Source organism: Lissotriton helveticus, chromosome 6 (genome assembly GCF_964261635.1).
Source record: "Lissotriton helveticus chromosome 6, aLisHel1.1, whole genome shotgun sequence".
NCBI classification, from domain to species: domain Eukaryota; kingdom Metazoa; phylum Chordata; class Amphibia; order Caudata; family Salamandridae; genus Lissotriton; species Lissotriton helveticus.
Genome location: NC_136067.1, coordinates 2066944528 through 2066957924, shown reverse-complemented (window position 1 = coordinate 2066957924; position 13397 = coordinate 2066944528). Strand labels below are relative to the sequence as shown.

General features: G+C 43.1%; 1 protein-coding gene across 3 annotated transcripts in view; it reads right to left on the bottom strand.

The window, feature by feature from the left end:
- Nucleotides 1-13397, bottom strand: part of LOC144764009 (uncharacterized) — a 147359-nt gene that overhangs the window by 67863 nt on the left and 66099 nt on the right. For 2 of the 3 annotated variants that reach the window (XM_078650139.1, XM_078650140.1), the window contains exon 7: nt 11680-11823. The exons of the other annotated variant lie outside the window; for it this stretch is intronic. In XM_078650139.1, coding sequence (XP_078506265.1) covers nt 11680-11823 — 144 coding nt within the window. The remainder of the gene's footprint in view (nt 1-11679; nt 11824-13397) is intronic. 3 annotated transcript variants of the gene reach the window in all.

Sequence of the window (13397 nt, the reverse complement as noted above, 5' to 3'; positions counted from 1 at the left end):
GACTACGTACTACCCCCTCCGAACCCTCGTTCTCGCGAACTTAAATCAGGCTGTAAGAAAGCCGAACGGGCATGGAGAATAGCTTACCTACCTGAGGCAAAGAAGGATCTTCGGGTGGCGCAAAAAATTTACTATGCGGCAATCAGATCTGCCAAGGGTTGTTACTATTCAGGACGAATTAATAAAGCTAATAACAACAGCAAGGAAATGTTTTCAATCGTAAAAAGCTTTGTTTCACCATGTGCCGCCCAACCTTTGTTGCCCTCATCTGAGCAATGGTGTGAAGAGCTTTCACTGTTTTTTGCTGACAAAATTACCAAAATCCAGGATGATCTGCTCGCTGTTTGTAACAACTTTCCGTCACCCCCTGTATTTCCCCCTTCCATGATGCCGGAACCTGCAGAACAGTTTGCTAACTTTGCTTTGTCCTCCAGGTCTGACATCATTACTGTCCTTACAGCCTTGAAATCGGGGTCCCCCTCCGACCCCTGCCCTGCTAGAGTTCTTGGGATACTAGCGGAAACAGTGGGAAACGAGGTCACGCAGATCATTAACCTTTCTTTTCTCACTGCTACCGTCCCGGCTTGTTGGAAGCAAGCAAAATTGCTTCCACTTTAAAAAAAAAACGGGTTGGATTCTGCTGTTCCCTCCAACTACCGGCCTATATCTTTATTGCCTGCTCTTGCGAAAGTTTGCGAGAAGATCGCTTTTAAACAGCTGGACAACTTTGTCGAAACTTCTCAGGCACTACACCCAGCACAGTCAGGATTCAGGGCTGCCTACAGCACTGAAACTGCCCTAGTTGAAATATCTGAGGCTATCCGGGAGTGTCTGGACGGAGGTGGCAGAGCGGCTCTGATTTTATTAGACCTCTCTGCCGCCTTCGACACGGTTCCCCACTCCCTTCTTCTCACCAGATTAGCCACTATTGGCATTACCGGCCCTGCTCTTGACTGGCTGACGTCTTTTTTAGATAAAAGGACTCAACAAGTTTGGATGCCTCCCTTCGCCTCCTCCCCTAAGAAACTTGATACTGGGGTCCCACAGGGCTCCACTTTGAGCCCTCTGCTTTTTAATGTTTACCTTACCCCTCTAATTTACCTAGCAGAACAGCTTGGGGCAAGAATTATGGCCTACGCCGACGATACCCAACTTTTGTTTACCTGGCCTAAGGACAATTTGGATACGTCAGCGGCCCAATTTTGCCTATCTTCAGTTTTTCGATGGCTAGCACTTGCCCAGTTAAAATGTAACGAGGGCAAGTCCGAGATTCTGCTCTATGGTTCCTTCCCTGACAATTTTGCCGACCTTCTCTGGCCCACTGATCTGCCCTGTCCAAATTCTATTGATGGCCCTGCTAAAAATCTAGGAGTGTGGTTCGGAAAGGACCTCAAATTTGAGGACCATATAAAAAAACTTACAGGTGTCTGCTTTTCTACCTTGAAAACCCTACGCAGGTTCTTTCCCCTTCTCCCTCAAGAGGCCAAAGAGACTGTTACACGCGCTCTGATTCTCTCCCGATTAGATTACGCGAACGGGCTGTTCTTCCGGCTACCGGCCTATCTTATCCATCGTCTTCAGGTCATACAAAATGCCGCCGTAAGACTCCTGTTCAATATACCCAAGAGTTCCAGTGTGCGCCTCCTACTTCGCAGCCTTCACTGGCTCCCAGTTGCCCCTAGGATCATGTTTAAAACTCTTGTACTTTCCTATCGCGCTGTCCATCAAATTGGCCCTGTCTACTTGAGGAAACGGTTTACCCCTTATGTTCCTAACCGAGCCCTCCGGTCTGCCAATCTGTGCCAACTGCCTGTGCCCAAATTTAAGTACTGTAGATTAAGCGGCCAATCTATCGCGGTCAAGACCGCCAAGGCCTGGAATGCTCTCCCCCTCCATATCTAGACCGCTCCTACCCTCATGGCTTTTAAGAAAGGTCTGAAAACCCACATATTCAATATTACCCTGTAAAGTGTCTCCATTCTGTCTTCTCCTGAACCCTTTGCTCTGCTCTCACCTTCTCGCGCCAGGATACTATTTTTTAGTAATAGAGCGCGCTACAAAAGCCTTTATAATAATAATAATAATAAAATCCATCTTCACATTAGAGGAGAAACATGAGTTCTTCACTGAGGCACCTTTCAGATCAGGCTTGCAATGGCCACTGACACTTTCCACCCTGCCTTCTTACACATCCTTCAACAAAGTTTGGATTCAATTCTGAGAAATTTGCACATGCATGTCTCATGACATTTCCTGCACTGTCAACTGCCCTTGTGCTGCTGAATTTAAGCTACATTGCTATGTCACTATAGTGTAATGCTGAGTATGCATGTTCTTATGCTCCATACAAGAACTTGTCGGTGGTGAAAGGGATATGCTGTGTAACACAGAGTGTGGATCAGATTACAAACAATTGTGTGCTGATTTTTCCTGCATTGTTTATCTTGTTAAACCATCACCTATAGTAGTTTAGGGTGGGGAAAAGAGTGCCAAATGTGCAAAAAATGTTATTCATTGACTTTACTACAATTTTGGATTTAAAGAAAAGTGTTATTACCACATCAAAAACCACTAATGCTGCTTATATGCACATGGAATAAGTTAAAGTTTAGTTTAAGTTCAACTTAAGTTTGAGAGATTTTTGAAGCGCATAGCTGCCCAAGGGCTTCCCAGCGCTAGGAGACCGATACAATAGAGAAGTTAGAAAGGAATTAGTGGTACTGATGGAACAGCCAGGTTTTAATAATTTTTTGGAAAGTTGATTCTGTGTCCTGTAATCTAAATTCATGTGCAAGAGAATTCCACAGGTTGGGTGCCAGATGCGCAAAGAATCTACCTCCCCATCTGGCTCTCTTAATTCCGATGGTTTTTAATATCCGTTCAGAGCTGGATCTAAGGCTTCTGTATGTTATGTTATTTGCACTTATAGAGCGCACGGTTACCCTGGGGTGTCCTGGCACTAAGTACTGGTCACCATGGAAGACGAGTGTAGGCTACTGAGAAAAGAGCCATGTCTTCAAGCCCTTACTAAAAGATAGGAGATCCGGGGCATTCCTAAGAAGCTCATTCCAAGCTCTAGAAGCACATAGAATAAAACTTCTACCTCCCCAATTTTTTTTTCTAATATGGGGACTTGCACTTGTTTGGCACCAGTAGACCGTAGCATTCTGCCAGAAACATACCATTGGAATTTGCACCTCAGGAACTCTGGACCTGTTCCATTAAAGGACTTAAAAATGGTGCATAATGCTTTAAAGCGTGTTCTTTGCTCTACAGGGAGCAATACAATTTCTTGATTTCTCCCTTCACAGAAACAAACTTCGGTGTTCCCGACAGCAGTCTAGCAGCTGTGTTCTGGACAAGTTGAAGCCTGCTCATATGTTGTTTTTGGACATTGAGATATATGCCATTACAATAGTTCAAACGTTAATTTTCCTTATGATTCTGAGAATCATGAAGCAGACTGAAGTCACCGTGCTTACTTGATCCCCATGGTAAGTTTGTTGTCCACCAATACTCCAAGGATTTTAGCTTTTCTTGTGGGTACTTGACATAAACCAAGGTCCTCCGACCACCACTCTGGTGTCCCCACCCGAGGATTGTTCCCACATTTTATGACCTCGATCTAGTTGGAGTTGAGTTTTAAACAATTAGAGGACATCCAGACCGAGATTGCACACATACAGTCATGAAAGCATTCCCCAGACTCCTTTTCAGCTCTCTCCATCAGCGAAAACACAATTTGTGTGTCATCAGCGTAGGAGGTGAGCTGGAGGTCAAATTGCCTGATAACTCTAGCCAGTGCTGCCCTATATATATTAAAAAGCGTAGGGCTAAGAGAGGAGCCCTGTGGCACCCAGCAAGGGAGTGAGAAAGGTTTGGATGTATTGCCATCCAAATCCATGGTTTTCAACCTATCTGATAAGAAGGATTGTAAGAGTTTCCAAGCAAGACCTTCAACACCAATCTCAGACAACCGGCCCATCAATAATTTATGATGGACCGTGTCAAAGGCCGCGGACAGGTCAAGTAGAATGAGTATGGCATTTCCTTCCCTGTCTACTATGGCCTCTCTAATTTCCTCCGTGGGTTTCAACAGAGCCAACCCATATTGCGATGAGTCCAGAGAGTTGTTAAGATGAAGAAAAGCACTGAGTTGGTTGTTAATTGCCTTTTCCAAGAGTTTAGCAGGAAAAGGTAGCCTCGAAATTGGCCTGTAGTTGTTGGGATCTTTGGGGTCCAGAGTCTGTTTCTTCAACAAAGGAAGAACAGAAGCTTTCTTCCAGATTTTGGTAAATATGCCAGATGAAAAAACAGCATTCAGCAAAGGAGTCAGTGCCATGGCAATTACTTCAGGAATTTGCTTAATAACCTGAACAGGGCAAGGGTCATTAGGGGCCCCTGATTGAATCGAATTCAGAACCTAATCGTATCTGAAGTCTCCAGGGGTGAGAATAGATTGAATATTCCTGGGGAGCCATGATTGTCCACTCCCTTCATAGAGGGGCTGTTCTGAGCCCTTTTATTAGTTTTGGTAAATGAAGAGAAAATAATTTCAACTTTATGTGTAAAGAAATACGCAATTTTGTTGCAGAATTCAGAATTTCCCTGGTTCTTGGGAGTATTAGGGGTAGACAGTTGTTTAATAGTTTGAAAAAGTTCAGTTGCGTTAGATTCAGCTAATGCTATTTGAATTGAGAAGAACTTTTTTTTTGCTTCTAGAAGCGATTGCTTATAAGTAATGATGGAGATTTTATATCTTTCCTTATTTGCTTCAGCATACTTTTTGCGCCATGCCCTCTCTAATTGCTTACAAGCCAGTTTTTTGGCTCTAAGCTTGTCAGAACACCAAGGAGCTGCAGGTAAGGCACGTTTGGGAGTCCACTTTTTCCTAGGAGCTAAGGGATCGCAAGTACTAACTAGCCATTGAGTATAGGCAGCCGTAGCATCTTCCACATCCGATGGAAGGTGACGCAACAAGCTCCTAAGGGAATTTTCAAATTTCTTAATATACAGTTTTCTCCAGGCTCTGGTTACAATCTCCTGGGCCAGTTTGGTGCTGCCTTAGTGGCCCCTGTGGTTGTTCAGTTCAAACTGAATGGCGCAGTGTTCAGACCACGAGATTAGGAGGACAGAGGTGCTAACTAGGTTACCATTGTTGGGATATATACAATCCAGGGTATGTCCTTTTTCATGAGTTGGGGCCTTCACCAATTGTTTGAAGCCTCCTGCACCCATGATGTGTTCCAACCGAACCGAATCAGATATGCTTTCTAAGTAAAAGTTGAAATCACCCAATACCGCGTAGGACTCTAGACATAGCCTATGGGACATAACTGCTCACCAGTCTCGGATTTTACTGGGGCTCTTGTTGTGTATGGCTCTATGTGTCAGACAAAATGCCTTAAATTTTACTCTAGCCTCAATCGGAAGCCACTATAGAGCTTTTAGATGCTTGCTGGCTGGTTCCTGTATTGGGACCTTGCACAGCAGTCTTACTGCCGTATTCTGGACAACCTGCAGTTTTTAAAAGTCATATTTTGGTGCCCCAGATGGAGGAAATTTCCATAGTCAAGACCTGATATGACCAGGGAATGGATTATTTTCTTTCTGAGCTGTACAGGAATACGCTCCAGTATTTTGCTGAGAATTCTGAGTAAATTGAAACAAATGCCTGCAAGTTTCTTGGCTTGGGTCTCCATTGTTAATTCCTTGTCGAACAAAAAGCCACGTTTTTTGATAGTCGCGTTCAGAGTTGGTGGACTACCGAGACAGTTAGGCCAACTGATGAGAGGACTGGGAACCGCATTGTTTCTAGGACCATCAGCTCCATTTTGACCCCGCTCAGCTTCAGACAGCTGTTTGTCATCCATTCCACAACCCTTTCCAGGCAGGGTGCGAAACTGTCAGATTCAACGTTGGTTCTGGGGCCCAGAGAGACCACCAGCTGTGTGTCCTCCGCATCTGATATCATAGGGATGCCGAACTCTAGGGCTATCCATGCTAGTGGTCCCATGTATATATTAAACAATGTGGGACTGAGCAAGGAGCCCTGTGGCACTCAGCAAGTCAGTGGCATAATCTTAGAGAAAAGGTTAGCTTCCAGAACTTGAAAATGTTTTGTCTTGAATACCGAGATCCAGCAGTCTATTTTGCAGAATAGAATGGTCCACAGTGTTGAGTTCCACACTAAGGTCAAGAAGTAGTATAGCGGCTGAACGTCCTTGGTCCGGAGTCATTTTTGATTCTTCTACCTCTGCTATGAGTGCTGATTCTGTGCTGTGCAGGAAAGCACATCCATGTGGGATGGAGTCATTGGTTCATTTCCAGAAACTCTGTTAGCACTCCCTTTACATGTTTCTCTAATAATTTGCCAATAAATAGTAAAAGTGAAATAGGACGATAGTTCGCTAGTTGAGCAGGGTCTAAATTAGATTTTTTTTCACAATGGTCCAATTATTTCGTGTTTTCAAGCTCTTGGAACTTCACCTGCCTCTAATGAGAGGTTAGTAATTTTGACTAGGCAGAGCCTCTATGACCTTAATCAGCGATCTCACGTCATTTATGTTAGTGAGTGGGAAGCGAGTGAGGACAGGCTTTGAGGAGATCTACACCTGATCACTGTTCGGACTGGTAGATGTCTTTCTCCCTGTCTGGAAGGAGCTATGGCGAGATCATTACATCTTACTTCTGTACCCTGAGCGACATAGTTGTGTTGAGTTAGGGAGGTAATGATTTGACCACTAAAAATAGTTCCTTCAATGAGTCCTGAGCCTGTCTAATCTTTTGCTCAAAGAATTTGCCTGAGCATCATTAATACTGTTATGGTAAAGTCTGATGTCTACCCTATACCTGATTTTAAGTTGTACATCATAAGTCTTCCTCTATTCCCTTTCAATTGTTTTGCAGTTTTTCCTTAGAGACACTAGTTGTGCGTTAAACCATGGAGCAGTTTTAGGCGTGATTTATTGTTTGGCAGGCGTTAGCCAGTGATTGTGTAATCCAGCTTTTCGAGTTGGAGTATCCTTCTTCAATGAGGCTTGGAGATTGCCCCATGTGTCTACGTTCAGCTTAGACCAGTTCCTTATCTTCCTGGCGACCGAAGGTTGGTGATTTTTTCTTTCTGGCATCCTTATTCCAAAGTGCAAACTAGATAAAATAGGGGACTGACCAAGGAACAGGTATTGGGGGAGATGCTGACATTTTAGGGTCGTTTGAGATTAGTGGATCAAGTATATGTCCCTTAATGTGTGTGGCAGACGTTATCAGCTGAGATAGTTGTAGTTCTGAAGGTTAAAGTTTTAATCTCCTAAAATGGTGATCTGGGTTTTCTTCACCAAAACACTGGCTGGAGTGTCATTCAGACTGTCTAGAAAATCCCCATAGGGACCCGGGGCCTATATGTGAACAGTCCTGAGAAGGTGTATGTTGGTGTAAAGGTAATGGGTAATTGGCAGCTTTCGCAGTCAAGAATGGGGATGGGGTTAATGACAAATTTAAATTAATCTTTAATCAGGACGGGAAGTCAACCCCCCACCTTCCCTATATGATCCAGTTTGTAGATTTGAAATCCTGGGGAGGGCCATTAAGTTATCTGGGGTGGAGCTGTCATTAAGCCAGCTTTCAGTGATGAACAAGGCGTCAAGATTTACCTTCTCTAGTAACAGATGAATTTCAGTTTTGTGTTTAGGGAAAGATCAACTGTTAATAGGCTTAGTTTTCAAGCCCAAATCTCATTGTATGAGCTACGAGCCTCCATTTTAAGCTCAACAGGTACTTTTATCTCAGAGTTGCAGTGCTTGCATACCTAAACTCCCGTCAACCCACTATCGAATTGCCAGCCCCTCTCACAGCGTGGTTCATTGGGAGTCCTGAATCTACGTAGCTGGTCACTGGTATAGAGGGTCCATGGGTGCTGGATTTATGCAGAGTTCCTGGTCCCTGGTCTCATTCAGGCACGGACGGACACAGACGGCTTGCCTTTGGCGCGACTTCGGTGAGTCAACTGCACGCCCATTGCACGCGTCCACAGCATGCCTGCTGCCTAGCCGTCAATTTAAAGCATCAGAGGTTTGGAGACTAGAATGCTGACATCTGGCACCGAGTGCCTTCTATGGTAGAGAGGGGTAACTCTACCTCTCTACCGCTCTCTATGGTAACTGCCTGCCTGCCGGAAAAGAGGAGCACCCACCCTCACTACCGGTGAGTAATTCACTTAAACTAGTGGAACATTCAATTTTAAAAACAGTTATAATCCTGACATAGATCTTAATTTTGTGCTCGGAATCCACTGCGCTTTCAGCACAATCAATAAGCTAGTACTAATTTCACACCAATTAAAATGTGGAAAATCATGGTAAACCATAATTTCCAGATGATTTTTCCATTTTGAATCTAAGTTTTAGGTAGGATTGAGGCAGCAATCACTAATGAAATTAGTTAAATCTTGGAATTACCATGCTCACCTGACCTACTCTAAATAGGTGCCTTAAAGTCAATTCCAAACACTAACCTGGTTTCTCTGGCTTTTTTTCTACGAAATCACTTCAAAACAGAAATAATCCAGCAGCAAAATGTGTGCTCATCCACTTAAACCTGTTCTACATCCTGCAACCTCAGTGTATCCTGAAAGGAGGCAGGTGTAGTTTGGACTACCTGTGACTATCAAGCCCCACAGCTCGCACTCAGGACATATGTTGTACATGCACGTGTATCTTCTGCTCCAGTAGAAGAGCCTCAGGTAATCCAGGCACACTATGTAATATTGATACACTTCTCCAGTACATATGATAGATTAGCTCTTGGATGCCATGGTTGAATTTCAAGTGTAGGGGAGTAAAAAATAGAACTGTGCTTACTATAACCACACGCGGTACAAAAGGGGGTGGTGACGGACGGAGCATCTGAACCAATCAAAAACTCACACCCAGTCAAAAGATCTGGGTTTAATCCATCACCGTTCTTTAGCCCACTCTGCCACCCCAGTTCAGACTTGGCTATATGCAAATCAGTCTGACCCTGTGCCTCATGGGAACAGTCCAGCCCGAACTGCCAAGCCATGCCTTCCCTGGACCGGAAACAAGCTTCCGAGGACTGGTTTCTGGCATTCCAGCCGTCTTCAGCCCGGCTTGCTTGAATCCAGTGGCAAAGTGAGCAAGGGACTCACGTCTGAGCATACCCTGCCACACTTATGGCGGCCAAAAGCGGTACAAAAGGGGGTGGTGATGGACCTCCTGCTTTCCCTAAAATTGTAAAGCCAGCCAAAGCACTTGGTGTTTTATGCTGGAGTAGCATGTAAAATGTGACAGGGAGATCACTAGAAGAGCCAATCTCAAATGAAGATACTTCAGAACAGTAGGTCCTTCTGCAACGATGAGACTAGCACACTGCAGCTAACCACCCATCACTAGTGGCACCACCTTCCCAGTCCAAACACCATCATTCTTCAGTGAAACAGAAATGGGTCATTGTTATGCTGGTCCCACCTTCAAAGAAAGAAACATACCACAGCAGAAGAATAGCACACCTTCCTTCATAAAAAAGAATTGAAAATTGCAGTCCACTCTCTTGTGATATCCCGCAATAAATATTGGAATGCCTTCTAACTGGACTCCCAATTTGCCAGGCAGATCACTGCCATCGAAAGACATGAAAAAAACTCACCCTCCCTTAAACATCTAAAATGGCTAATCCACAACACTTGATCTACCAATAAGACTGCCCATCTCTGTGGAGATTCCGCCACAAGTGCGGAGACTCTGCACTCATAACTCTACTACACGTAAGTCTCTTTGTGAATCAGGCCCTCAGTTTACTAGACATGAATACATGTAGCTATAACCCTCTGAAAGATATCTCCATCTCCTTTCATCCAATCTTGTTTTACAATTTATTGTTTATGGCAAATCACCTGAAACACAAATTCTAAATGTTTTATTTACTGTTTTCAACTTGCGTGCCTATCTGATGTTATTGATATTAGATATTAAGAATAAAGCTTACTCTCTTAAGGTTAATTTTCTGATTACAACAGCATTCTTAACTATGTTCTTTGCCCATAATTTTCTCTGCCAAAATTATAGCTCCTGTACAGCAAAGTTTTTGAAAAACATAAATATGAGCCATTTTGCTGGGGTGCACTATTTAACATTGTTACAGTTGCCCAATACCTTTGAGGTAGATCCCAGTTACAACTTTACAAACAATGTATGCAGATTGAAATGCAGCGCAATGAAAGATATGTCTCTCTGTTGCGCCTCTCGTGGCAGATACACCATTTTAACACAATCCTAGGTTTACTGCTTTTAGTCAGTCTCGGACTGTGTTTTATTAGATGGGCGTGTGCACAGGGATTGCCCGTGCCTCACCCATGGACCACCTACCACAATGAAATGGAGCACAATACAGCTTTGAGTTACATTTCTTCACAAAGTCATGCAAGCCAGTGCATATAGACTCTTGTGTGGATTTGTAAATACAATTTCAGGACAAGGGTTGCCTTGTGAAGAATTTTGTCACACTAGGACAGCACACCCCTTAGTAACACTGGCCAAGCCCCTTGCATATCACAGAAACCATCTTCTCAATTGGTCGCTTTTTAACCCTGGACTGGATAACAGCCATCCATGGAAGAACCTATGTAACATAGTGGTGAATGATTCAGTGTATCTGGCAGCTTCATACATCATTCACAAGGCTGGCCTACCCAGCCGCCGTCGGTGTAAGTAACAACGGTGGGGCGGCGGGCCGTGTAAGGGGAGATTCCGAGGGACGATGCAGATGGAAAATTAATATTGAATTTTACCTCGGCATCGTGCCGCGGAATACCCCCTTACACGGCCCCACCGATGTTACCTGCATGGACCGCGGCTCGGCCTACTATATATATATAGTGTACAGTGTAGATTGTAAATGGGTTTAATGCATCCCTGTGATAGTCATTGCTTTGAATTTACTGTCCCTAAGGTATGAAACAGATCCATGTCACAGCTGAAAGCTATGCCTCATCCACTAACATTTCATTTTTTCTTCACTTAATCAGGAAATATAAAAATTTCAACTGACTGTATCCAGTGGCAGCATCTAAAGGCCTCTCCTTTTGTATGTTATTTGCACAAATGCACATAACATACAAATGAAAGCCATTCCATCATGACTCTTAAGTGCTTTCCATATATAGTTGTGAATACTTTCATGTGGATCAGGGTACTTAGTTTCCTCTAAAAAGCTGCAAACACTGGTGCATTTCCACTGCAGGAATCTGAAATCCGTTTTAGAGAAGGTATTTGCACAAACAGCTCTACATAATAATGATGCACTTCAATCGTGCCGTACTCCTTGCTTTTAACAGTTTCCATGCTGGCTCTACTCAGCAGTCACTTGTAGCATCAGGATTACAGGATTTTCTATTTATTTACAGCCAATATGGGTGTTTTGAGTGAATTCCTTGACATTAAGACTCCCTAAGTGTCCTGGGCATATTTGAAAATTGGTTAAAAAATTTGAAATCTTGTTCCTGACATTTGACTTCAGCTCTGATCTGGGAATACATGCACTGTCTTTCTGATTCCTGTCCACTGCACAACTCTCAGCACCTGTGAAGGGCTGGCAGACCCTGACTTTTCAGTGGGCAGTACAGGCCGTCCCAGCATTAGTCCAACATTAGAAACTTTAACATACTTAAGGGGTCCATGCACTTTATCCCACACTGGGAGCAACACTTCTGCTTGCCGTCGCAGTCACTGTCGTCCTCACATCGTTGTGCAGGAAGCGGTAGCGGACAGTCCTTTGATGCTGGTGGACATGATCCTGGTTTTCCTGAACCTGAGAACAAGTACATTAATTACTATTAAGACAGCAATTTTCTTCTCAAAGATATTCAAAAACATAGATGATAACTCTGAAGAGGATGATGAAACCTACCCAGAAGGATGAATAATACAACATCTTGAAAAGATTAAAGCTTGGCAATTAGTGAATACTAGCATTCTCCAAGTTAAATGATGAAGCAGGCATACTTGAGGCACAAATATTTCCTAAGATTAATCATTCGATGGTATTCCATTTCAATTCTTTCTAGGTATGGATATACATGAGAAAAATGTAATCATATAAGGGTACAAACAGTGGAGGGGCTTTCATACACAAGATGTGTTTTAGCACCTACAATGTGAAATGTCAGTCTTGTCTAAGCAGGCAATGAAGTAATCCTATAAGACGTTATCCAAAAATATAAATGTGTCTATAATGAAAGAGATATACCTACAGTTGTGGCCATATTTTGCACTGTGGCATCAACATTGAATACAATTCACTAAAATGCAAAAGGTAGTGGATGTACAATCACACACCGTTTTGGCACCTAGTGATGTCTGAGGGTTTCCACTGTGCTCCACACTTCAATAACCATCTTTTTTGCTGCTGAAGGGTTAGGGGGAGAACGCTGGGTGGAAACCGTGGAAAGTAAACATAGCTTTTATAGCTAGGGTGACCATCTCCATTTAGGTCATTAGGGACACTGTGCCCTCCACAGGAATTGTGTATGATAGCCTAAATCATTCTAGGTTTTGTAGTCTAGTTTTGCTTCCAATGAACGTATTAGACAAACACACTTGAACCCATGAATTTAAGGGGAAATGTTAAGGACTGCAGTCAGGGTCTGTAAAGACCTAGAGTGAGGTGGCCACCTCTTTATAGCATTACTTGTGTTCTTTTCAAACAACCACCTTTATGGAGAAGATCATGGGTAGAGGAAGAAGTGTCTGGGGTGCTGAAGAGCAAGCCAGAGATAGCAGTGAGCACCAACATGGATCATACAATTTCACTTCTTCAATGCCATAGTGTGATGGATGTTATCTCTTCTTTAATTACTACGTAAGAATAGAAAGTCTGCAAGTGAATTTCATTTAATAAAATGAGTACTCTCTTATTTTGATAAAGGGGGCATTTTAGACAGGCATGAGGGACAGTTTTTTCATAATTCATATCACATTTACAAAGTTGAAGTTTCTCAAACTTTAGAATGTTGTTGGAAGATGACGAATGTAATAAACCCAAGAACTCCAATTATCGATTTTTTATGCAGGATACATTGGGTAGGCAGATTTTATCAATGTATTTCTGTTATCTATGGGATAAGATCTAATAAAGAAAGAATCTCTGAATAATTTGATGTGCATTCATCTCCATTTGTAAAATGTTTACCTTCCTTTATTAAGGGCACTAAAGATTTTTTTTTTAATAGGGGTGTATGATATTCCATGGGACTCTAACCATCTATTAGTACACTATTATACAACATGATTGTTGGAAGCCGGAGTCCAAGTCTCGCACTACTGGCACCAAGTGCGCGACCCGGGGCTCCCCATTTATCTTTTGATATAGCTCTGCTCACTCCC